Source organism: Eurosta solidaginis, chromosome 3 (genome assembly GCF_040869045.1).
Source record: "Eurosta solidaginis isolate ZX-2024a chromosome 3, ASM4086904v1, whole genome shotgun sequence".
In the NCBI taxonomy this organism is placed as follows: Eukaryota; Metazoa; Arthropoda; class Insecta; order Diptera; family Tephritidae; genus Eurosta; species Eurosta solidaginis.
The window spans coordinates 252,467,935-252,495,884 of NC_090321.1; the positions used below are offsets into that span (position 1 = coordinate 252,467,935).

The 27,950-nt window shown below is 37.4% G+C and overlaps 1 protein-coding gene across 1 annotated transcript; it reads left to right on the top strand.

Moving 5' to 3' along the window:
• The first annotated feature begins 14,000 nt into the window (after positions 1-14,000).
• Positions 14,001-27,424, top strand: LOC137245371 (polyadenylate-binding protein 1-B). The gene is made up of 3 exons (XM_067775930.1): positions 14,001-14,140; positions 19,872-19,945; positions 26,454-27,424. The coding sequence occupies exons 1-3, from the start codon at positions 14,120-14,122 to the stop codon at positions 26,686-26,688; spliced, it is 330 nt and encodes a 109-aa protein (XP_067632031.1). The 5' UTR covers positions 14,001-14,119; the 3' UTR covers positions 26,689-27,424.
• Positions 27,425-27,950: the final 526 nt, after the last annotated feature.

The window sequence follows — 27,950 nt, forward strand, 5'->3', positions numbered from 1 at the left end:
AGCTCCGGAATAAAAACTCAGAAATTTTTCTACGAAAATTTATTCTAAATAAAATTTTAATTCAACCAATACTAATTTCATTTCTATCTTATCCTCATGAGATACTTATCACAACAATTTTCTTTCCTATATTTTCCGCTTCGGATATTTTTACTAAAAGCCCTGAAGAAATGTTATTAAAGAACTCAAACTAAGTAGTATATGAGGCCAATAAGGCTAATGTATGATATCGGAAGGATGCCTGTATAAGACTTATGTTAGAGGCAAAATATGAGCGTGCTAGAATTCATATGGCATTCACTTCAGGCTCCTAAATGAGTTCATTACGAGTGCAAACGATCCATAGTTTGGACTCCTTTCAGACTAATCCTTGACTCCGAGTGTTTGCTGGGTTGTTTGTTTAAATTCAAAACGAAAATTTTTTTATTTTAAATTACGTATAAATTTAATTGAATTCCAAGCAACAAGAATTGTAATTCCAAGCAGCCTCGATTCAAGTTATTTTTAAATATCCAAAAAAAGAAATAATAAGTAAGGAAGGCTAAGTTCGGGTGTAACCGAACATAACATACTCAGTTGAGAGCTATGGAGACAAAATAAGGAAAATCAATCTGGGGTAACCCTGGAATGTGGTTGTATAACATGTGTATCAAATGAAAGGTATTAAAGAGTATTTTAAGAGAGAGTAGGCCATAGTTCTATGGATGAACGCCATTTAGGGATATCGCCATAAAGGTGGACCAGGGCTGACTCTAGAATTTGTTTGTACGATATGGGTATCAAATGAAAGGTGCTACTGAGCATTTTAAGAGGGAGCGGGCCTTAGGTCTATCGGTGGACGCGTATTCGAGATATCGCCATTAAGGTGGGCCAGGGGTGACTCTAGAATATGTTTGTACTATATGGGTATCAAATGAAAGGTGGTAATGAGTATTTTAAAAGGGAATGGGCTTTAGTTCTATAGGTGAACGCCTTTTCGAGAAATCGCCATAAAGGTGGACCAGGGGTGACTCTAGAATATGTTTGTACGATATGGGTATCAAATGAAAGCTGTTAATGAGTATTTTGAAAAGGAGTGATCCTTAGTTCCATAGGTGGACGCCGTTTCGAGATATCGCCATAAAGGTGGACCAGGGGTGTCTCCAGAATGTGTTTGTACGATATGGGAATCAAATGGAAGGTGTTACTGAGCATTTTAAGAGGGAGTGGGCATTAGGTCTATAGGTGGACGCCTTTTCGAGATATCGCCATTAGGGTGGGCCAGGGGTGACTCTAGAATGTTTGTACGGTATGGGTATCAAACGAAAGGTGTTACTGAGCATTTTAAGAGGGAGTGGGCATGAGGTCTATAGGTGGACGCCTTTTCGAGATATCGTCATTAGGGTGGGCCAGGGGTGACTCTAGAATGTGTTTGTACGATATGTGCATCAAACGAAAGGTGTTACTGAGCATTTTAAGAGGGAGTGGGCATTAGGTCTATAGGTGGACGCCCTTTCGAGATATCGCCATTAGGGTGGGCCAGGGGTGACTCTAGAATGTTTGTACGATATGGGTATCAAACTAAAGGTGTTACTAAGCATTTTAAGAGGGAGTGGGCATTAGGCTTATAGGTGGACGCCTCTTCGAGATATCGCCATAGGGTGGGCCAGGGGTGACTCTAGAATGTGTTTGTACGATATGGGTATCAAATGAAAGGTGGTAAGGAGTATTTTAAAAGGGAGTAATCCTTAGTTCTATAGGTGGACGCCTTTTCGAGATATCGCCATAAAGGTGGACCAAGGGTGACTCTAGAATGTTTGTACGATATGGGTATCAAACGAAAGGTGTTACTGAGCATTTTAAGAGGGAGTGGGCATTAGGTCTATAGGTGGACGCCTTTTCGAGATATCGCCATTAGGGTGGGCCAGGGTGACTCTAGAATGTGTTTGTACGATATGGGTATCAAATGAAAGGTGGTAATGAGTATTTTAAAAGGGAGTAATCCTTAGTTCTATAGGTGGACGCCTTTTCGAGATATCGCCATAAAGGTGGACCAAGGGTGACTCTAGAATGTTTGTACGGTATGGGTATCAAACGAAAGGTGTTACTGAGCATTTTAAGAGGGAGTGGGCATTAGGTCTATAGGTGGACGCCTTTTCGAGATATCGCCATTAGGTTGGGCCAGGGTGACTCTAGAATGTGTTTGTACGTTATGGGTATCAAATGAAAGGTGGTAATGAGTATTTTAAAAAGGAGTAATCCTTAGTTCTATAGGTGGACGCCTTTTCGAGATATCGCCATTAGGGTGGGCCAGGTGTGACTCTAGAATGCTTGTGCGATATGGGTATCAAACAAAAGGTGTTACTGAGCATTTTAAGAGGGAGTGGGCATTAGGTCTATAGGTGGACGCCTTTTCGAGATATCGCCATTAGGGTGGGACAGGGGTGACTCTAGAATGTTTGTACGATATGGGTATCAAACGAAAGGTGTTACTGAGCATTTTAAGAGGGAGTGGACATTAGGTCTATAGGTGGACGCCTTTTCGAGATATCGCCATTAGGGTGGGCCAGGGGTGACTCTAGAATGTTTGTACGATATGGGTATCAAACGAAAGGTGTTACTGAGCATTTTAAGAGGGAGTGGACATTAGGTCTATAGGTGGACGCCTTTTCGAGATATCGCCATTAGGATGGGCCAGGGTGACTCTAGAATGTGTTTGTACGATATGGGTATCAAATGAAAGGTGGTAATGAGTATTTTAAAAGGGAGTAATCCTTAGTTCTATAGGTGGACGCCTTTTCGAAATATCGCCATTAGGGTGGGCCAGGTATCAAACGAAAGGTGTTACTGAGCATTTTAAGAGGGAGTGGGCATTAGGTCTATAGGTGGACGCCTTTTCGAGATATCGCCATTAGGGTGGGCCAGGGGTGACTCTAGAATGTTTGTACGATATGGGTATCAAACGAAAGGTGTTACTGAGCATTTTAAGAGGGAGTGGACACTAGGTCTATAGGTGGACGCCTTTTCGAGATATCGCCATTAGGGTGGGCCAGGGGTGACTCTAGAATGTTTGTACGATATGGGTATCAAACGAAAGGTGTTACTGAGCATTTTAAGAGGGAGTGGGCATTAGGTCTATAGGTGGACGCCTTTTCGAGATATCGCCATTAGGGTGGGACAGGGGTGACTCTGGTATGTTTTTGTACGATATGGATATCCAATTAAAGGTATTAATGAGGGTTTTAAAAGCGAGTGGCCCTTAGATGTATATGTGAAGGCGTTCTCGCGATATCGACCAAAATGTGGACCAGGTGATCCAGAAAATCATCTGTCGGGTACTGCTAATTTATTTATATATGCAATACCACTAACAGTATTCCTGCCAAGATTCCAAGGGCTGTTGATTTCGCCTTGTAGAACTTTTTCATTTTCTTCTACTTAATATGGTAGGTGTCACACCCATTTTACAAAGTTTTTTCCAAGGTTATATTTTGCGTCAATAAACCAATCCAGTTACCATGTTTCATCCCTTTTTTCGTATTTGGTATAGAATTATGGCATTTTTTTCATTTTTCGTAATTTTCGATATCGATAAAGTGGGCGTGGTTATGGTCAGATTTCGCCCATTTTTTATACCAAGAAAAAGTGAGTTCAGGTAAGTACGTGGGCTAAGTTTAGTAAATATATATCGGATTTTGCTCAAGTTATTGTGTTAACGGCCGAGCGGAAGGACAGACGGTGGACTGTGTATAAAAACTGGGCGTGGCTTCCACCGATTTCACCCATTTTCACAGAGAACAGTTACCGTCATAGAATCTATGCTCCTACCAAATTTGAGAAGGATTGGTAAATTTTTGTTCGACTTATGGCAATAAAAGTGTTCTAGACAAACTAAATGAAAATGGGCGGAGCCACGCCCATTTTGAAATTTTCTTTTATTTTTGTATTTTGTTGCATCATATCATTATTGGAGTTGAATTTTGACTTAATTTACTTATATACAGTAAAGATATTAAATTTTTTGTTAAAATTTGAATTTAAAAAATTTTTTTTTTAAAAAGTGGGCGTGTTCTTCATCCAATTTTGCTAATTTTTATTTAGCACATATAGAGTAATAGTAGTAACGTTCCTGCCAAATTTCATCATGATATCTTCAACGACTGCCAAATTACAGCTTGCAAAACTTTTAAATTACCTTCTTGTAAAAGTGGGCGTTGCCACGCCCATTGTCCAAAATCTTACTAATATTCTATTCTGCGTCATAACGTCAACCCATCTACCAATTTTCGTCGCTTTATCTGTCTTTTGTAATGAATTATCGCACTTTTTCGGTTTTTCGAAATTTTCGATATCGAAAAAGTGGGCGTGGTTATAGTCCGATATCGTTCATTTTAAATAGCGATCTGAGATGAGTACTCAGGAACCTACATACCAAATTTCATCAAGATACCTCGAAATTTACTCAAGTTATCGTGTTAACGGACGGACGGACGGACGGACGGACGGACGGACGGACGGATATATATATATATGTACAACCAACCGTTATCCAATCAAACTTAATATACTCTGTGAGCTCTGCTCAACTGAGTATAAAAAAGTGTATTTTCCTAGTATTTACCCATAAGAATGGTACAAACCCATCTCTACATATTTCGGGTTATTTGCGTTTTGTAGACATTTACGTAAATTTCTTTCTTAAGGATAACTCTATTACATTTATTAAATAACGCTGCTCTTACGAAAACTGCTAAAGATTTACTAACTTTTTATCTTAAGACTAGCAGATCCGGCAGACGTTGTTCTGCCTTAAATTTGGCCTATCTGCATACATTTTAATAAGCTTTTTCCGTCTAACTCTGCCCTACCTCTCTACACTTTTTCCTAATCTTTTTATTCACTCCTCCCTCCGTATTTTTCGCTTCATCTCCATCTTCGCCTCATTCTAGCTCTTTCTCAGTCTCCTTCTCTCTTTTCTCTTCTCTCCTTCTTCTTCATTCATCTCTTATTGCCAGTCCCAGAGGGTGGTATGTATTTTGTTCCAGTGACATTCCGAGTCTCAATCCCAGTACGTCTCTGGTATACTTCCCGGAAAAAAGCATCGTAAATACTAATGTAGGCAAATTTATATACGAAATTTCAGGCAAATAGAATAGGATGTATGTAAATAGGTATGTGGGTATTATTAATTCATGTCTCTATTTCGGCTTCGTATGCATATTTATCAGTTTTGCCAGGTTGATGCGACTAAATCGAATATCACAATGAACTTTAAAGCTATCAGCAACAGCTTTCATTTGATATACACACACATTCTAGGGGTATCCGGGTCCATGTTTTGGCCTATATCTCGGGACCGTAGTCACTCAGCGGTGTAAAACTTACTCTGAATTATAGCACACATCAACAGCTTCAATTTGATACCCATAATATAAAACCACATTCCAGGTGTATCCGGGTCCATGTTTTGGCCTACATCTCGAGACCGTAGTCACCCAGCGGTGTAAAACTTACTCTGTACTAAAGCATACATCAACAGCTTCAATTTGATACCCATAATATAAAAACACATTCTAGGTGTATACGGGTCCACGTTTTGGGCTATATCTCGAGACCCTAGTCTCCCAGGGGTATGAAAATTATCCTGTACTATAGCACTCATCAACAACTTTCATTTGATATCCATATTGTATAAACACATTCTAGGGGTACCCGGGTCCACGTTTTAATCTCAAGACCCTATGCACGTAGCGAAGAAAAAGGTAGACGTTGACCGATTTTTAGACCTACACAAAATGCTCACAAAATTTCATGTGAATCGGTTCAGCCGTTTCGGAGGAGTTAAGCCTCTAACACCGTGACAGAAGAATTTTATATATCAGCCGTTAGCGGAGACACAACGCTCTGGTGGCCATAGGGTATAACATAAAGCTGAATCAGTTGCGATGAATTGTGGACACACACAAAATACATAGAATTAGTGTAGAGGGTGAAACATGGACACATATTTCAGTTACATGTGAGTATAATGCGTATTGAAATTTAGTAGGACAAATTTATGCGCAGCAATTTCAGAGGTGTATTTAAAGTTTGTCGCTTAGCAGTCCATATCAAGTTTAAGCGTAAACGGATATACGCGTGTTAAAAAACATGGCTATTATATATGACAACAAGATCTAAAAACGTTCTTTGCGTAGCGAGGTAAATAATTTTCGTGGGCTTTTTTTTACCGTAAGTGTATATGCAAATATGTTCATTGCAAAAGTGTACGTGCATGTGCCCATTAATGGCATTCTTAAGCAGCAATTCATAAGCAATCAAAATTCTGCCCCAAGAACCGTTAGTCTTGTTTCGCAAATCAATTATATTTTATCAATTTATTTCTTAAGCAATTCCCTTGCATTTTTTTATCATAATCCAATTTGTAAATGATTTTTCACTATTAACAGCAATTATTAATTAATTGCTTAACACTGATTTTCAAAATATTAACATACATGTATTCACTTAAAATTAACTGCTGCATTCAATCAAAATATGTTGCAAGTTCTATTTAACACTTTGAAAACAAGACAAACAAGAAGTCTAATCGCATAAGATATAGTGTCATATATTGATAGGCACTTAAGTAACATACAAATATGAAATAATATATTTTTAGAATGGCCACTAACAAAAAATAGCTGCGCAATCAATAAGGCAATAAATTTGGGTATCGTCGCAGAGTCAATGTTATAATCTTCCTTTGCGTGATTCGCGCTTAATCGGCAGTGTGTGACTTCCGTTGCGCTTAGACAATGTTCACACTTCTGTAAGTTTGGTCAGACTACCTATAACCTAAGTTTGAATAATAATATTAATAATAGTTTCGCGCTATAAGCTTCCGCGAAGATTTTATCTGAATCGGTGGGCGTTTTATGTTTTATGTCGAATTCGAACTGAGCTGCAAGCATTTAGATCCGTGATTAACATCGCGGGGTTGAGTCTTGACTGGTACTCATGTTAAAGCGTATTGAATAATTGTACCTGTAAGCCCCTGAATTATGCCCGCGGTTGTAAAAAGTGAGAAAAATACCAAGACTATCCAATCCTGAGTGATTTTACCAACGAGTGGGAAAAATAATTTCACTTGTAAAGTGTGCCAATACCCTTAGCCAAAGCAAATGTCAAATTCTTCTTCTTATGCTTTGCTTGTAACAAAATTTGAGAGTTGGCTACTTTTCAATATCAGATGGCGCCAGTGTCGCTCATTCTACCGTTTTCCATAAAAATACGTAATAATGCATAATAAATGTAAGGCGCGATAACCTCCGAAAAGATCTAAGGCCGAGCTTCTCTTCCAATTTGCGTCGTGCTCCTCTTGATTTTCCTTACAAATTGGCCGAACGGGACCTACATGATTTTATGCCGACTCCGAACGGCATCTGCAAGACAGATGAGTTTTCACTGAGAGCTATTCATGGCATAAATACACCCGGAGCGCTTGCCAAACACTGCCGAGGGGCGACCCCGCTTAGAAAAATTGTCTTCTAATTGAAAAACCTTATTTCTAAAATGTTTGATGATGCTTTGCCCGGGGTTTGAACCCAGGGCATCCGGTGTGGTAGGCGGAGCACGCTACCATCACACCACGGTGACCGCCATAATGCATAAACTTTTGCCAAACTCATCTATATGAAAAACTACTTATGTGTCGGGGCTTTTACAATAGACGGTATATACTATAGACGGTACTGAGGCAAACACTTATAATCGTGTCTATGTATATGGTAGCAGAGTCCTGTAGATGTTGATATTCATCGAAGCCATTTTTGTTGTTTTGGTCTCCGACTCAGTAAGTGTGACATCCTTCGGAGAGTCGTTTGAGTACCATTTCACTGCCCTCTTCATTTCGAAAATATTGTTGATATATATTTTGTTTTTTGGTTCATTATCCCCCGCCGCACGAATAAAACGGGAAGAGCTGCTGCGCATAACTCGTCTGCATGGATAATGGAGAAGATAATTATACAACCAACCTGCCTCGGCATCGAAAGGAACTGTTCGAGATCAGTAATTCAATAAGGCACACACTGACCTTCACATCTGGATTAGGGTGGTGTCTGCACGGTAGTGGAAAGCATTTCTCATAGGTAATCACAATCTAAGGTTCTCTACATGAAGAAATGTCGTAGACATGTGGACGGCGGTAAGTAATGGGAAGGGGTTTGCGTTACAAAACAATAAATGGAAAAAACTGATCATCCGAATTTATTAAATAATTTCGTGCGTATTGACAGTGCAATATTTATTTTGTGAGATAACATTAATTATTATTTACGTAAGTCTATTACGTCTGCGAAGTATATAAGACGAGTATATACGCATGTTAGTATGCATATGTATATACATATGTTCGTGATTTCATTAAATATTTTAAGTATTAACAAATAAGGGTGTCGTAAGTTCGGGTGTAATCGAACATAGCATACCCAGCTGTAAACTAGAATTGCTGTTGTTGGTAGAATATCAGTCTGATGTAGTTAAACCCCATAGAGTTATTGCAAATTTTGTTAAAGTTTGACCTTTAGGAAAAGTGGGCGTGGTTTCAAGGTAATATATTTAACGGCTTTTGACTTGCGGCTTGTTAAACTTCCAAATTTTCTTCTTTTAAACCAGTCGACCCACCAAATTTCATTAGCTTAGCGGTATTCGTTTTTGAATTATCTCATTTTTCGATTTTTTTAATCTTTTGATATCGAAAAAGTGCGCGTAGTTATCTTCCGATTTCGCGCGTATACCGAATATCTCAATATTTCCTCAAGTTCTTGTGTTAACGGACGGACAGATGGACGGACGGGCATTGCTTAATCAATATTTGTTTTTTCGATGCTGATGATTTTGATAATTGGAAGTCTATATCTATCTCGTCTCCTTTACCGTTATCCAATCAAAGTTATAATACCCTGTGTACAAGTACAGCTGGGTATAAAAAACCAAAGTTCGCCTGCAGGCCAAATATAATTTTCATATAGCAAATTGTGAACTAATGTGGCAATAGCTTATAAATAGTATAATAGCTTTTGGGGGAAATACTTATTATGAATAGTTACAACATTATTAAAACGTAATAAGGGCAGTAAATACATATTTACATATTCACTTGGATGCCTATGTACGCCGTGAAGCAAAACAGATTGTGAGAAATAGCAAAGTCCAATCCAATGAAAAAAAGCAAAAAGACAATACAATGTAAATTAAATGAAAAATTAGTTCAATTGAAAATATTGTCTAATTCACTTGCTTTCAAAGCGACTTAAATAAATTTACAATATCCCAGGGCAGCTGTTGTTTATATTAAAATCTCTATTTCTAAATATGTATTGTCGTCTATGAACTGTAGTCCACAGCAGATTCACCTCAAGATTATCTATTGTTAAGCAAATTTGGCGACAATAAAACTACTTAAAATTGTGCCATCTTGGTTGTTATGAATGATGACGCTGTCAAGCAATAAACATGGGCCATCTAACAGCAATTAACAGCGCATGCGCAACTGTTATGCGTATTAACATGATGAGCGTGGACATCGTCACGTGTGAGTTAACAGCAGCTCACAGTAAGACACAAACACACACGAAAGTCCAACTGTGCTAACTGAAAAAATAATAAAGCAAAAAGCAGTCGTCGTCGTGCTACAATTATCTCTTAACCTTTTTTTTTTTTGCAAAATGCTCAGCTACATTTACAGTGGTAGATGGTCATATTGATATGCACACACATTAGAGCGGGTTAAATTGTATGAACGGATTTTTTTCTTCACGAGTATAGCAAAAACGTAATCTACAGATGAGTTTAAGAAAAATTGCTGAATACACCATAGTCCTAAGTCCGATTTCGAGTCCCCGACTTTATCAAAATAGATATTTTGCCATATGAATGTAGGGTTTGGCAAAAAATCTTCATAGCTTCTGATAGAATTATAGGAAAAATATCGCATTGGGCTTACTTTAAATGTATTTTACGTACATTTCAGAACCTGTATTAATATCTATAGTGTTTTTGAGATATCAGGCTTAAATTATGAGAAATTAGCCTAAAATGAACTTTTAATTATTATATTATCATTTTTAACAAATTTCTATGGACAATTTTTTTTCTTTACAGCTAAAATAAGTTCAGAATATTTCCAACAACTTTTATTCAGACTGCTTTTCTTTTTTCGAATTTGTTTTAGTAGAAAAAAAATTTCAACAGAAAAATATATTGTTTAAGTGACTTAAACTATGAACATCTTTCGTTCGTTTGTTTCATTAGCCATTGAGTGTGCTTGTAATTCTCAACTGGTTAGTGAATTATTCTAAAGACATAGTTTAAATTTTTTATCCCAAAGCGGGGTTTTTCAAAGCAAAACAAGGTGGCTCAACCCGCAGCCAATACCTTGGAGCACCCAGTGCTCGCCCCCAATGAATACATACAAGGTGTAACAGGCATATAACGACCTCTCTCTGAACAACAAAATAATATACAGCACACTAAAAATAAAATAATCTAAGTATAAAAACCGATTCGCATGCCGAATCACCAAAGCTTATACACATATATTTTCAAGTAATAAGCAAAAAACACAATATTTATAATTTTAATTTAATTTATTTAAAAAATAATTTTTTACTTATAATTGACCATTTTAACGTACATATTTTTCAAAATAAAAGTAATGTTATGTTATTATTTTTTAAAATCTTTTTTGCTCTCCATTCGTGGTGGTTTTTCACGACTTTATGCTGTAACAGCCATAACACCTTCACGTTTTCTTTTTCTATAACACGTTTGGAAAGAGATGTTAACAATTGTACATATCTTTCTGTTCCTTCTATATGCATTGGAATATTAGGATCATCTAGTGTTGGCTCATCATAATCTAAGAATTGTACCAAGTGATTGTATGGAATATTTCTTGTGAATGTTGGTTCAGATAGTAAATTATCGTTATTCAGATCAATCATATCAGTATAAACTGAAGCACTAAAATTGATATTATATTTTTTGTAAACTCTGAGTTTAGTTGCAACAATTATTTTTTCTCGATAGTATAAAATTTTTTTGATAGCTCTATCACTTATGGCTTTTCTATAATCAAATAACATTGTTAATAAAATGTTTTCTGGATGAGCGTAATATGAATTATTTTGGATTACACCATCTAAAATATTAAGTAAATTACGTAATAAAAGTACACTGCCGTATAAAACAGAATTATAGTATTTTACATTGAAATACATTGGCACATAAATTCTAATAATATAAACTGCTAGAGTTTTCAAATTTTCCAATGGTGTATTAGTTGTTGTATATAGACGTAATATCCGGCTTGGTTTGGTTAGCCATCGATAATGTACAACTGGTCCTGGTTTTATGTTAACTAAATCAACTGAAACAGTACCATTTGAAATTGCTTGGGCCATTTGATATAAATATTTAACATCTGTAGATAATTTTCGTTCTTGCTCATCACTGATCATACAAATGGAGAGCAAAAAAGATTTTAAAAAATAATAACATAACATTACTTTTATTTTGAAAAATACGTTAAAATGGTAAATTATAAGTAAAAAAATAATTTTTTAAATAAATTACATTAAAATTATAAAAATTGTCTTTTTTGCTTATTACTTGAAAATATAGGTTTTTTTTTAATTTTTTTCTACTAAAGCGAAATCGAAAAAAGAAATACTGTCTAAATGAAAGTTGTTGGAAATGTTCTGAACTTATTTTAGCTGTAAAGAAAAAAAATTTTGCATAGAAATTTGTTAAAAATTATAATATAGTAGTTAAAAGTCCATTTTAGGCTAATTTCTCATAATTTCATCCTATACAGTAAGCTGTCATGGAAGCTCATAGTGGAGGAGAGGGTGAAGAAGGCTTCAACGGCACTTTATGCATGTAAAGGAATGCTGGGGTGTACGAGGGGCTTATCGTCCTCTCTTTCCCATTCGGTTTTTACAGAGATTGTAAACCCTATCCTATACTATGGAGTTCTTGTTTGGTGGAAAGCCACACAAAAAGCAACCTACCTCAAAAAATTAGAGGGGGTATGCAGACTATCAATGCTTAGTATTACGGCAGCCCTGAAAACAACCCCGAAAGCTGCACTGTATGCCATTCTGCACATTCCACTTGTAGACCTGGTAGCAAAGAATATAGCGTTAACAACTGCAACCAGGCTCTGTGCCTCGGGGCAGCTTGAGCGCCGACCATACGGCCATAGTAGTATAGCGTCATCAATCACAAGACGGGACTACCTGAGTCCCCATCTGCACTTCGAGGGCGATCTTAAGGCCACAATAGAGGTGGACGGTTGGCGCAAGGGTGCTCAAATGGCGGACGAAGCGATACATGTGCACACAGATGATTCCAAAGTAGTGGAAAGAGTAGGGTTTGCGGTATGTATACTCTGCTGATCCCGAAATAAACAGATCCTACAGGCTGCCGAATTACTGTAGCGTTTTCCAAGCGGAAATAGTAGCCGTAACCAAAGCCTAAGAAGAAAATAACCCAAGCTGCAATCTTGTTAACTTTTTTATTGACAGTCAAGCAGCAATTAAGGCAATAATCTCGCATAGCACAGCATCTAAATGCGTGTTATAGCGTAAGCAATACCTGGAGAGAATCGGGAAAGGGAGAAGCATACATCTATATTGGGTCCCAGGGCATATGGGAATAGATGGGAATGAAAAAGCGGATGAACTAGCTAAAAAGGGCGCACCCCTTGAAGCTTGCTCCGTAGACGTCCCAATTAGACTGGGCGAAATTAAGCGAAGGCGAGAGGTGGACATGATCGACCAAGCAGGAAAGGCGTAGGTTCAAGCGCGGGGCTGTAAAGTGTCGAAGATTATGTGCAGGTCTTACAACCTTAGACTAACAAAGTTGCTTCCATCATTAAAAAGAGAGGACTGTAGACTCATGACGGGTATTCTAACTGGACACTGCCTTCTGGCGTCACATACCTTTAAATTAGGCTTGGTCAGTGATAGCAGATGTAGGAAGTGTGGGCTGGAGGAACAAACGATCGAGCACGTTCCGTGCTCTTGCCCTGCGTTTGCCAGGCTAAAACTCCAGCTATAAGGAGTGATACAGTTGTCAGATCTAGAAGCAGCAAGTGGCTTAAATCCTAGGAAGCTTCTAGTATTTGCCAAGAGGACGGAGTTATTTTATAACATAGGTCCTGGTTTTTGATAGGGTTTTTCAGTTTGGTCGTTAAAACGAACTTCTGGTAACACTACGAACATATTCAGTCTATGTGAAGTCCTCATGGACCGGCCAGTTCAACCTAACCTAACCTCTCATAATTCAAGCCTGATATCTCTACTATAGATATTAATACAGATTCTGAAATGTACGTAAAGTACCTTTAAAGTAAGCCCAATGTGATATTTTTCCTATAAATGTCTCAGCAGCTATGAAGATTTTTTGGCCAAACCCTACATTCATATGGCAAAATATCTATTTTGATAAAGTCGGGGACTCGAAATCGAACTTAGAGCTATAGTGCTTCAGAAATTTTTCTTAGAATCATCTGCAGATTACGTTTTTGATATACTCCTGATGGAAAAAAAATTTGACCCGCTCTAACACACATACATACAAACATAAATGCATACATACCTACGTACAAGTGTATCATGCTACTCCTATTTCTTCTTTGTTACTATTGACTCAAATTATAATCACTACTCTGAATTTTATTCCGCCTTTGCCAAATTAAATTTTTGCTCAATATTTCACAATTTTATACAACCCAACCAATGCAGTCCCGGCGGCAGCTACAAATGTGTTTATGTATGTGCATTGCCGCAACATAGTAAATTATCAAAAAGTGAAATGAGAGAAAACCCAAAGTAACTAGCATACTGCCGTCACTAATAATAGCCACCACTGTTGTTGATTTGGCTTCTCTACTCTACATGCACTTGTTTGTATGTTGATTTGTTTTATGGACATGGCGCATGCGCGCAACATATAAAAACATCATAGACCCATTGTACGGTTATCAGTACAATTTAGTTGCTGCTTCATATTGCAACGTCGGTTTAAAGTTACTGGCTACTTTTTATAAGTTTTTACCAAAACAAATCTGACGCTTATCGCAGCCCCAAATATGAATGCACTGAAAGTTTTCGTAAGTGTTTGGAATTGATTTTTTACAGTGTAGCGCTTGTATAAAGGCAGTTTGATATACGAAAGCCAACAAAACGAATTGTGTTAAAGGATTAAAAAAAAACTGTATTGCATTGAAACATTTGTGGCACTACAAATCGAAGGAGCAAAAGGAAATAAAAAGTGTTATAAAATACCAAATATTCGATACAAAATTTATTGCAACAAAATATGAACTAAGTGAAATGTCTATACATAATACAAGACAAAAGTGAATGTGACCTAATTTTTTAGTGTGAAAATAAGTTAATTGCCGCTAACGGATTTTTGTAATTGTGATCTAATTGAGTGTTGCATAAAAATATTTGGACAGTGTTGAAACTCACAGTCAATGGATATGAGGCAAAATGATGTTTGTTGAATACCAATTAAAGCTCCCTTCTTTGCTTGGTTGAATCATAAAACTGGAGCACTTAATATGATGGAGACATAATTGCCAGACCAACAAAATTAAGATGATATCTCGTGTGGCCAAATATACAGAACTTTCTAACACACAGAGTGCAGCAGAGATTGGTTGATAGTAAATGTAGGAAGTTCAGAATGCAGGATGATCTGCAACAGCCACACCGACCTAATTTAGTTCAATGCTTGCCCAAAAGCAAGTAGGTTGTACCTTCTTGCCCCTAAGAAGTGATCAGGAAGTCCTCCCATTTGTCTTTTTATACTCAGCTGAGCAGAGCTCACAGAGTATATTAATTTTGTTCGCATAACGGTACCTCGTAACGGCATAAACTTATCGAGAGAGATATAAACTTTTATATATCAAAATGATGTGCGCGAAAAAAGAAATTCATTTAGCCATGTCCGTCCGCCCGTCCGTCCGTCTGTCCGTAAACACGATAACATGAGTAAATTTTGAGGTATCTTAATTAAATGTGGTACGTAAGTTCCTGGGCACTCATCTCAGATTGATTTTTAAAATGAACGAAATCGGACTATAACCACGCCCACTTTTTCAATATAACAAATTTCGGAAAACCGAGAAAGTGCGATAATTCATTACCAAAGACAGATAAAGCAATGAAACTTGGTAGGTGGGTTGACCTTATGACGCAGAGTAGAAAATTAGTAAAATTTTTGAAAATGGGCGTGAAAACGCCCACTTTTAAAAGAAGGTTACTTAAAAGTTTTGCAAGCTGTAATTTGGCAGCTGAGTATGTAATGTTCGGCTACACCCGAACTTAGCCTTCTTTACTTGTTCTATAATAAAAATGCATTTTACTCCTGATGAGCAGATCAAAACGCCTACTTGTAGAAATCAATTAAAGGCTGCTCATCGCAAAAAAGTTCTTCAGAATCTTAAAATTATTATTAATAAGAGCAAATAGTTGTCCACTATGAGTGAGTCCCTTACTCAAACAACAAGAACTTACTAGACAAGATATGTTGCTGAGTTCCACCGCAAGATGAATAAGTGCAGCATCTGTATATTTTGCAACCGAATTGTTGCTGAGTAACAGCGGAAGTCGTTTGATCTTATGAATACTTACTAACTCAATTTGCGCTAACCGTTTAAACGATTATGGCCATCCAAAAAGGCGTGTCAGCCGTTTCTTCGCTGGGTTAACTGGTGCCAATTGGTTACACAAAGGGAATTGAAATCGTTTTCCACCTTATCCTTCCAGCGTGGTGGAGGCCACCCCCTTCGTCTACTTCCATAGGCGGGTACCGATAAAAATAATTTTTTAGCCGGAGCATCATCTTTCATTTGCATAACATGGTCTAGCCAGCGTAGCCGCTGTGTTTTAATTGACTGGACTATGTTTATGCCTATATTAAATTTGTACAACTCACCATTAGATCTTCTTCGGTAACGTAAAACTTCGAAGAACTTTCTTCTGCACAATATAGGAGGATGAGTGCGAAGTGACTTGTAGAGCATGCTTTTCGTTTGCAGAGGGAGGACCTTTCTTTTCAATTCCCTACCGTCTCTCTGGCGCATGCAGGTCCTTTGTAAGAGTTTCGAAGAAAACTTGTACGTCACACAATCTGATTTGATCTACGAATTATTGCACCACTCCAAAAACTTAAAAACTTCAGTTTTAAGTTCGCAAGTAAATAGAGCTGCAGCTCAATGTTACAATCTCTGCCTGGTGTGCCGGAAATATGCATATTAACATATTTTTACTACCAACTCAAGAGGCAGCCGATTTATAAAAGCATGAAAATATTTCGATTTTATGTAAATTTAGTATATTAAGAAGTGTTAAAGGATTTCTAGAATCATCCCCGTGGAGTTTAAGAAATTGTTTCATACGTCATATCTACTGTGACTCGGGTCGCCCAAGTAGCTACAGGATCCAACTCCGCCGCAAGTTTGAGTTGCTATTAAAGCCCTGAGTACAAGGTGGTGCAATCAAGGGTGGCATGGGAGTGCCTGACTTCACTTATGATTGCGTCGAACTATTTTAAGATCATATGGGACCCAATTCTTAGCAATTCTCGGCAATTTTCGCGCGGTTCTCCTATCGCGCAAGAGTACAACTTAACCGGATGAAAACATTTGTAACGGGAGCGGAGTTCCACTGTCTACCTATGGTCAGCTCCTCTATAGATTGGCCTTCAACCTAAGCTTACACTGGGTCATTGCCTCTTGCAAGGTCGCAAGATTATTCCGCCCGGAAGTTGATGGCAGGTAGTCTGCTGAAATTATTGGTTGCACCAATACTCATTTAGCAATGGTAATTGTGATTTTGACGGGTCACTGTCCATTGGAAGTCCATGCAGTGCATCTCAATGCGCTGTAAAGCCCCCCCCCCCCCGCTATAGCTACATGCTGGAATCTTATTAACTTAGGATCTCCAAAGGTATAGGTTGCTCGTAGATGAACTTACATAAGGGCGAAGTTTAAGTCGTAGTTATTTTATGGTTTCCCTCACTTGGGTGGTTACCACTTAACATAACCTAACCCAAAAACTACGAGCAGCTTGAGCACAAACATTCGGCCTTGCCCTTTAATAGGGATATTAAAACTACAATGTACAAGGTAGGTGGATAAACCGAAAGTACGAAATTGGCGAAAAACAATATTGGTTTTTACCAATAGTTCCAAACTATATGAAGAGGTAGTGAATGCGTTAAAGAGTACACTTATTTTATTAACTGTTCGTGGTTATTGAATGCGTTTTTGGGTTTTTGCGAAATTTCTGGTAGCACTACAGAACATTTTTAATACTTTGCATGTTTATAAGTTAGGTCTGGTAAGTGACAATAGATCTAAGAGGTGCAGATGTCAGATCTCGAAGCTGCAATGAAACTATACCATTTTAGTGTTGGTCAAGAGATCAGAGTTATTTCAGTACTCTAGCCCTGGTAACTAATTTTTTTTTTTTTTTTTTTTGTTATTTGGTCAGTCAGTTCCAACCAGCCAAACCTGCATTTTCCTGGGAAGTACCTGTAGTGAAACTTTCATACATCAGCGTGGCATTTGAAAACTATAACTTAAGATATTCCATACGATCTTATATAAATATCATTCTAAACAGCTTCGAAGAGATAACTCAAATAAATCATGGAATATTCTAGCTTTAAATTTCATTCGATACAATAAACCCAACTGGCTAGTAATTTCTTGACTATAACTAAATGTAGCCCATGCAGAAACCACCGAGCAATTCTTAAAGGAAATCCCAGCACTTAAGCTATACGGAGCTAAAATTAGGTACATATTTTAAGAAGCGGTTAAGATAAATATTAGTAAAAACATCACAGCGCTATCATTTACGCGCAGGTTGGGTGATTGCTCCGAGCCAAATCGAACTAAACCAAAATTTTCTATAAACGGGGCCTACGGCAATTAGTTTAGTTTGAATCTGATATTATCGAAAAGCAATTAATGATTGTACAAGTCTATATTTTGGTCAATATTTATGATAAACCCTTCGATACCTTTCTTTTTATAGCTTAGATTCACTAACACATTCCAGGCGTAGTTAATTCTGTAACCACTTGGCGATAGTTTTCCTATCAATATAGTTTGTGACAGATAATGCCACATAAAGAGCGTAACAGAGTTCCATTAAGGGTATATCTCTAGTACACAATTTGCACCTGCAGCGGTACCTGTTAAACATTTATTTTCTTTATCTTAACCTTCACAGGATATCTAAGTCCAAATCCACATAAGGAACGTATCACATTTTGTCCATTCAATTTTAAGTTCTAAGTAGTGGAATATACCACAATTCAATTAATTTTATTACAGGCAATCAAAGTCATTTTCATTTTATAGGTGCCTTACCGCATTCGTCCTTCGTATATATGTTGGATAATGAAAGACTTAGGACACGAACTTTTCCGATAATAATTTCATTACAGATGTACTCAAGCCATATCAACTAAGAATGTAATAGAGTTTCTTTCCGATTTCGGTTCTGGCTGTTTGAATTAGTAAGTATAACGGAGGCCAACTGATCAACCTGGAACTGAACTGGAAGATCATATAGAGGTGACAGAAGCGCTCATTTGATTTGTCTGCTGCAATAATTTTTTTCTATTTGACTCTGCCGAATTGAAAATCTTTCATTACATTTTTATAAGCGTATTTGTATGTACCGATTCCAATTCCGGTTCCGGTAAGCTCGCTTCCGTTACATCCCTAATACTAACCTTGCAAGTGTATCAGAACCTTTGTGGCGAGTGTTGTGTGGTCTAGATAAATAAGTAAGGAAAGTTTCGGTTAAAATACAAGTTTTTATTTAACTAAAGCACTTGTTGTTGTTGTAGCGATAAGGACACACCCGAAGGCCTTGGGGAGTCTTATCGATTTTGATGGCCCTTTGCCGCATTAAGGCACTATCCCGGCCATATCGGGAACGATTTGGTACGACCACATGAAACCTTCTAGGCATGTACATCTCGAAGTACCTGATCCATCAGTGAACTGGATGTTGTGAGGCATCTGCCGCTTATGATGACTGAAACATCATCTGCATATGCCGTAAATTTGACTGGTCTTCCGTCCAACCACTTAAGTAATTGCGGCGTTCCTCTGTTTACAGATTTTATTGCCTCGCATGAACTTCATTGCGACGTGATCATTATACAGCTTAACATGGAGCCGTTTCAATTTGTTAAGGCCGTATGATTCAATCGATTACAGGCTGTTCATGATTGCTCATTACGAGACATTTTTGAAAGCTTCGGCAATGTCCAGAAAACAGCTAGGCCATATTTCTGATGTTTCTAAGTGTTCATGAGCACCCTATAAAAAGCAATAGCGACTGGCTGACCTTGGCATGTTGTGGTGAAGAAAATAATTCCTCATTCCTTTTTGATTTTATATGCACATCTATTAATCTCTCTAAGGTTTTGGTCAGAAAATATGTCAAACTAACAGACCTGTAGTCTTTCAAATGAAGGTGACTGGGTTTTTCCGCTTTCGGCATGAAAACTACTCGAGCCGCTCTACAAGATTGCCGGACGTAGATAAGTTTATTGCAACCCTTAAATATTACTTTAAGCTATGACGAAGGCTCCTCATTACACAAATTTTGGTTCACACGTAAAAACTGGCTGGCGTCTTAGGAAGATAAGTGCAATTCCTCACAAAGTCGTAATTCCTAGCCACACTCTCATGATATTTACAAGGTGAACTGGGCATTTTTCGGGTTTAAACGAATAACAATTTTTTTCACAACCTACACGTCTTGAAATAACAAATATTATACCTTGTTTTTTCATCTTTTCAGGTGATCTTCAGCACACTCCTTGCACTTGCCTACTGTGCGCCAAATCCAAGCTTCTTTGGTGGTGGTGGTAAACAGTAAGTATTACAACAAAAAAATTCCTCTTAAGTAAAAAAATTAATTTTTATTCAAAACAGCTTTTTTGAAATCACATTCATTGCCTTTTAATAAGCTCTATTTAAAATTTTTTGTTTAACACAATAGACCGGCCAACAACCTGAAGTTGAGTCACATCACAATGTCAAAGTAATCATCGAGAAAAGTCCCGATTGATTTTTAATTAATTTCTTATTTGTTAACACATCAACACAGATATACATACAGCTTGGAGTAAAGCAACTGCAGCTAAAATTACTAAAAAAATTGTAACAGTAATTTCCTTTTATTAAATTTTTTCGTTTGCTCTCAAGACTCACATATAATGGGAGGCTTGCTCACCATAAGCCTAGTAACAAATCTCACTACTGTCAAGCGAATGTAATGGGCTTTGTCTACTTTCAGCCCATTCAAGTTACCAGGACCGGACGGGGTCTGTTCCTATCTGCTATAGCAGGAAAAGAACATATAGCCTCAGCCTAATCTATGTCATATTAGGCAACAGTCCTGCTTGGATACATTCCGAACATCTGGACAGAAGTTAAAATCTTATTTAAATCAAAGCCGGGCAAAATCCGACCAATTGCCTTTGTGTATCGACCAATTTGCCTTAGATCGCTTCTCTTTCAGGGCATTTATACGCACATTAGGGAAACTAACCTAAACAAACTCCCTCTGTGTAGCAATCAATTTGCCTATCAGTCAGAAAAACGCACAGATATGGCTATTAATAGTATCACGGAAAAAAATTAAAAGGCTTTCATTGACATTTCAGCGGAATCCGATAAGCTGGCACATGAAACTATCGAACAGTATATGATTGGGAAGCAGATAAGCACAATAACTATTCGCTGTGTACTATTCATGCCAAAGAGTAGAAAAATCAGTATGGAGTTGGGAGATAAAATTGAGTAAGTTGTGACTACTAGGGGATGTCCTCATGGGGATGTACTTTCTCCTCTCCTGTAAACCTTAGTCAAAGATGCCATTCTTCAGTTATTGAATTCCAATGGATTTGTCATACAAGGAAATGCGGATGACTTAGTAATCTGCATCACCGATATGAACGAGGAAATTATATCAAACCGCATGCAACAAGCCCTGTGCATCATATAATGGTGATGTGGTACCAACGGATTGTCTATCAATCCTAACAAAACTGTTTAATGCTTGTCACCCAATAAGAGAACTAACTATCTATGCCAGAATCCTCCCTGGATGGCACTGAAATCCGAATTTCAATAGAAAAGCAAAATAACTTGTGGCTACACTAAACAGAACCCTCACGTGGTATGCTCATCTAGATGTTGCCTTAAATAAAGCAACAAGAGCTTCCTTCGCCTGCATTTGATTCTATGGCAAAAAATGGGGGATATCTTCCAAATTGGTATACTGGACATTTAATACTACTGTGAAGCCAATAGTAACATATACTTCCTTAGTTTGGGGACCAAGGAATACGCTAAGAACAGCAACAACAAAATTAAGTCAGCTGCATCAACCAGTTTGTATTGACATAATGGGTGCGATGAGAACATCCCTTGATAGTGGGAATACCTCCCTTCCCTATTCTAAAAGAGAAAGAGGCAACACTTGCTGCACTTAGACTTAAAAATATCTCTAAATTAAAGAGTGGAAACATGGCAGGGCATAAGCAAATCTAAACCTCTATGTTCAGAATCTAACGGCCAATGGTATGCTTCCCTATTAATTTCCAGGCAGAAATCCATGCAACAGAAGTTTGTGGTAGAGTATCCCCACGAAGAGGTTTATCTCTGACGAATATGCTTATTACGTCAGACAGCCAGGCAGCTTTAGGTGCCTAGCAGTCTAACGCAATTATATTTTAGCTATAGGATGAATGCACTGGAATCCTTAATGGTATGGAAGCCAAAAACAAGGTTTTGTTAGGATCGGTTCCAGTCCAACAGCGACATGAATTAAAAGGCAGACAGTCTAGCCAAGCAGGGTGCTTTAACAGCATTATATGGTGGGCTCTGGGCTTTTCTAGGGACTCAAAAAGGTACAAACTTGGGAAACCATTATTAACTGGGAAACAATGCAGTTCTGGCGACACTGGATTGAGTGGCGATGGCAAAGGCAGGCCAAAATATTTATACTACCAGAAACGAGAGTATAAGCCACCCCCAATGAGTGAGGGGCCTAGAATATACCCCCGATAGGTATGCCTGTCGTAAGAGGCGACTAAAATACCAAATTGATTGAAGGGGTTGTGTAGCGCAACCCCTGTCAAGGGGCTGCCAACCTCACTACCAATGGCAAATCCTGTTTCATAAACAGACGAGGCACTGGCGACCCCGAACTCGAGATGGATCTAGGGGGTGGGAGGGCGTTATGGCCTAGTAGGTCTCATGTGGTCATACCAAATCGTTCCCGAGATGGTCGGGCTAGTACCTTTATGGTGCTTGTCACGGGAAGGTAGCGGATCTGCATCCGGCAAAGAACCATCAACATTAATAACACTCCACAAGGTCTTTGGGGATGTCCTTATAGCTACAACTATTACAACAACAACAGAGTATAAGCCAAATTACCACAATGACAGTATCAGCCGAACTCATTAATCTAAACAGAGAATTTTGAGGAATTTTTTGTAGTGTAAAAATTTATTGCAAATTTTACGAATCTTGTACTTTGTTCGCTCAACATGAGTTGGACTTCAAAATTCATACTCAGAAAGTCTCACGGAACTATGAAACACAACTTTTAAATTCGCATTCATATTTTTAGACATTTCTCAAATTTTGGATTTTTTTTGTTTTTGTTATAATTATATAGTAATGTACAATCTTTTGTTTAAACTAACAAAAATATGGAGAAGAAAGAAAATATAAGAAAAAGTTTTAAAAAAATATTTGTTGCTATTTTTTTACTCGCAGTTGTACATAAATATGAGTAAAAGAAAAAATTACTTAATACATACAACAATAGGTAATCGATCGACTCCAATAAAAAGACAAGTTGCGTGCCGAGGAATTTCTGGGTCTGTTTTTACCTGTTACTCTAACAAAAACAAAATAATTAGCTGTGATAAGCATAAATTATTGATAAACAGTCGAACATTGGTCTGCTGCCAATTGACTTAACGAACAAACAAATACAAATACACATATTCGTAGCTAACTATGAGTATGAATGGGCCAACGTTCACATATTTAAGCTAAGATATATAATCAGATAGTTAGTCAAGTAATTGTGAAACAGGCTAAGCAGCCGCAGCAGCAGCGACGTAATGTTGCGCATGCTTGGCTCCTGGTCTTACGTAAATTGTTAACTCTTTTGTTGTTGCAATCATTGTAACTGTGGAATAATTTAAACATTTTCACTTTTAATTTGTTTCAATTGGCTTAAGTGTAATGGAAGTATCGTCATTCTTATGCCATAAACACGAATGTCTCGAAATTAAAATGTTGGGAAATTATATTTATACTTATATATACTGTATTAGATGATGTTTAGTTTCCTTCTTAAGACGGGTTCACATGGTCCATGACGTCCATTGAGGACACGTATTAGTCATCTATAAGATGAAAAATTTGAGATAGCAGCCACATACGGCCTAACACCTTGAAGTAAACCAGCGGCGCTCAATAAATTTCGCTAATCAACCCCAACGTCAATAACTTCAATACCCAAAATAATATTGCTATGATTCCGAACAAAAGAGTCTACCACAATTTGGGGAAAACTTTTGGTTTCATGTTTCGAAATGGCATCTAAATGGTCACATCAAAGCGACAAAGTTGTTAATTGAAAATCATTCGAATGAAGACAACGCATTTCTTGAAGTATTTCGCCATCGCCCATGCATACCGTCACGATATTATTCAATAACAATGTGCTACTCTAGGGTGAAATCCGAATGATATTGTTACGAATATTAGCAACACTAAGGGGTGCTGCCATCTCTAAGCCGATGCTAAGCAGCCCTTGCATGCACATCTATAGATCAATCATTATGTCTACACATATGTAGGTACACGCAGCTGAGAGCAACGCACAAGCACATGCAGATATCTTATCTGAAATGCTCCTAAAGGTATGCAATTGTGATTGTGGAAGTGTCGCTCACACATACAAGCGCATGGGGTATGAGAGAAGCTATAAAAATTATACATCTGTAGTTGTAGCTGAGAAATTTATAACTAACTAAGTAAAATTCTGGAAGCGCCTAGAAGATGCCACGAGGAAATCACAGAGTATAAAAGCATCAGCGGTAGAGGCGCTATGGGCAGTTTCAGTTAACACGCTATCTGTCGGGCAATAGATCAGTTTCATTTAAGCTATCAATCAGTTTGGTTATTAAGCCAGCTAGTTGCAAAGTATAAGTGTTATTGTGAAATACTTTAATAAAGGCCATTTTTCCATTATTCAATATTGGAGTTATTTATTCAACAGTTTAGCGATACGAACTTAGCAAAAGGGCAAATAAGAGGATTTGCAGTAAATTCGTTACAATATTCTATAGTAATACACGCTCAGAGCTATTGACAATTGCTGCAGCTTTTTGTTCTTGCTGTTGCTTTTGCAGCGGCCGCCGTGGTGTAATGATAGCGTGCTCTGCCTGCCACACCGAAGATCCTGGGTTCATGCGCGGGCAAAGCAATATCAAAATTTTAGAAGCAAGTTTTTTCAAATAGAAGAAAACGTTTCTAAGCGGGGTCGCCCCTCGGCAGTGTTTGGCAATTACTCCCAGTGTATTTCTGCCATGAAAAGCTCTCAGTGAAAACCCATCTGCATTGCAGATGCCGTTCGGAGTCGGTATTAGACAAGTTGGTCCTGTTCCGCAAAATGGTAGGAAAAATTAAAGAGAGCACGACGCAAATTGGAAGAGAAGTTCGGCCTACAATCTATTCGGAGGTTTTCGCGCCTTACAGTTTTTTTTTATTTTTTTTATGCTGCAACAGCAGAATCACTTATCAAAAGTTGGTGGAGTTTTGCAGAGTGGGCAGTCCTTTGTCGCATATGAATCCGGCGAGCCTCGTTAAAAGCACCTTCTGGTACTAGCCTGTCTGCCTCGCAAACGATTTTTTGACCCCTCAAATCTTGTGGTCCTTGAATTTTAGTTAGCAAGAATATTTTTTGCCCCTTTAACGCTGTAATACTTTTTGCTATGATCACACTTATATGCGCCTAATTCACTTACGCGAATTTCGGTGAAACAAAAAACAAAAACACGAGTTTGAATCGAGCTCAAGGCCTAACAATAATTATTTTTATCATTATTGCTCTGGGATGTATTAACAATTTTTGTTGTTATATACCGTGAATAGAAATATAAGCCCCAGCAAATTAGATGTGGGCTATCTCTAAATGTGACAACGAGAAGAATACAACAAATTTTGAGTAAGGATTCTATCCTCAAATACCGAAACCGATTTGCCAAACCTAAGTTACTGCAACGGCATAAAGGAGAGATTTTAGAGTTTGCTGAAACTTATACATTTTGGGATGATGAATGGCAATCCGTTATTTTCAACGACGAGAAGAAGTTCAACCTCGATGGTCCGGATGATAATCAATAGTTTTGGCTCGATGTTCGCGCTCCAATTCAAACCGGTTACTCGCGCAATTTTAAAGGTGGCTCCCTCATGATATGGGCTGCTTTCAGCTTTAATGGTAAAAAGCCAATTTGTTTCAGTTTGCATAAAATAAACTCTGAGCAATATGTAGACCTGCTGGATGAAGTATTGTTCAGCTTCGCAGAGGAAAAACATGGTGAATCGTGGATGTTTCAACAGAACAAGGCCCCTATTCATAGATCCAACCATACGAAATCCTTTTTTACTTCAAAAAATATTCCCTTATTACGTTGGCCAGCATTAAGTTCAGACCTAAATCCTGTGGAAAATTTGTGGGGTATCGTTTTCAACAATGTGTACAAGAATGGACGCGAATGTGACACCTTGCTCCAGCTAAAAAAGGCTATTCAAGAAGAATGGGCGAAGATTAACCTCGCTGTACTAAAGACTCTTGTAAACTCAATTCCACGTAGAATTGCATCTGTTATTATTTTAGGTCCATAATATTGTTGTTTTCTTCTTGTTTTATATACTTCGCAATATGCATAGTTTCCGGTTGAAACGGGCTATTTTTCTAAGATTGTTTAAAATTCGCCTTTGTCCCTAGTAGTTATTTCGGGTGGTGTAGTTACTTATAATGTCTACGTGGGATTGTGATTTTTTGACGGCGCCAAGCCCGTTTCCATAAAAGTGCTTACTTATTTTCTAGTAATAAATATACTTTAAAAGTAAATCTAATTTATATAAAAATACTTTTTACACAGAAATTACCTATAACATTCGCTCAAAATATCCTCAAAAACCAGTCACAGATTTTCTTCATGTTTTTCAGACTTAATACTTATCACAAGATTAAAAAAAACCGCAAACATTTGTTAATAAAGAATTAAGATTCCGTAACTAACGCTAATTCTACTTTTATCTCCCATTTTGTATACAAAAACAGTGAACATCACACCATTCATGTGCCCTACAAAGTTCATACGATTCATCATCATCATATCAAGAAGGTGCCAGTAGAAGTTGTTAAAGAAGTCATCAAAGAAGTGCCAGTTATTAAGGAAGTGCATGTGCCAGTCTTGAAGGAAGTGCATATACCAGTGCATATTCATCATCAAGAGGAGCATCATCACATCGAAGAAGAACATGATTTCCATAAGCGCGCATGGCACCCATGGTAATGGGGAGCAGGATTAGAGCTGGGCACTCATACATGACGGTGTTATCTACGTTTAGCAATGCTTTAGTTTTATTTTTAGTTATATATTTTACTTATGCTATGTACATATTAAATGAACGCAACTGTATATATGTATGTAGGTATGTATTTAGCGTACATAAATTTATGTTAGCATTTGACTGTAAAGTGCATTGTTTTTAATTGTTTGTTAATATTTGTTAATTTTTAGTTGTTTTATGTATTTTAATGAATTTTTCATTTTTGTTTTAGTATTAATGTAACTTACGCACGTTTGTTCATTTGTACAAATTTCATATTTACCTGACATCAAACTTTTAATTTTATATTTTCGACTATTTCATCCTGCTCTATTTAACTTTAAATACTTTTACTACTCCCTAAGTTTATTTAACTTTTACTCTCTTTTCAATGCTATTTTCCTGTTTGTATATATGTATCTACACTAGTTAATTTATACATACTTGTTACGTTCCAATGAAGCGTGATCCAGATACGGATAGAAATTTAACATGCAAATGCAACAACAAATTGATCCATATGGTTCACATTGTTGTTGCGTTTGCATGTTAAATCTCTATCCATAACTGGATCATGTTTCATTGGAACACGGGGACTGATAGCTAAAATTACATACATACATACATACGCATTTGTCAATACCCTGTAGGGAAAAGCTATATTTAAACACTGGTGCGCTTTTGCTATATTCGGAATCACTATTAATTCACCCTCTATCTCTTTAACATTTTTTCAACAAAATTAACATGGCGATATTCTAGGCGGTGGGAAAGGTTCCCGCTGCATTACCTTTTCTGTAGTTTAGAACTTGATACAAATTTCCACTTTCGAACAGGTTTTCTTATCAGCGCTTTCTCTATAGTTCTCAACTAATAAAAAAAATTCGTTAGTTTAGATCTATTCATTTTATTTGTACTATTTAAAACTAGTGTAAAACCTTACAACTTAGATCTATTTGTTATTGTGTTACTATTTGGTTGATTCCGTTCCAGTCCGAAATTCAACATATTGCTTTTAATACAAACAGTTCTGAATCTGCGTTGGAAACATTATTTCTCATTTTAACTAGAGTTCTGACATAGACGAAAATGCGATATATAACCTGCATGTTATTATCTTAATGTACTATGTTGAATATTTTTTCCATTTATTTAAAGTCGACGACAAACTTGAAATGGTCGACTACATAATATAAAAGATATATACATATGTGACCTGGAATCA

Excerpts from the sequence above, each read along its gene's own strand:
- LOC137245371 (XM_067775930.1), top strand. The coding sequence starts at position 14,120 with ATGAATGCACTGAAAGTTTTC. Across the intron at positions 14,141-19,871 it reads TGAATGCACTGAAAGTTTTC|GTGATCTTCAGCACACTCCT; the intron begins GTAAGTGTTTGG and ends TCATCTTTTCAG. Across the intron at positions 19,946-26,453 it reads TTTGGTGGTGGTGGTAAACA|TGAACATCACACCATTCATG; the intron begins GTAAGTATTACA and ends ATACAAAAACAG.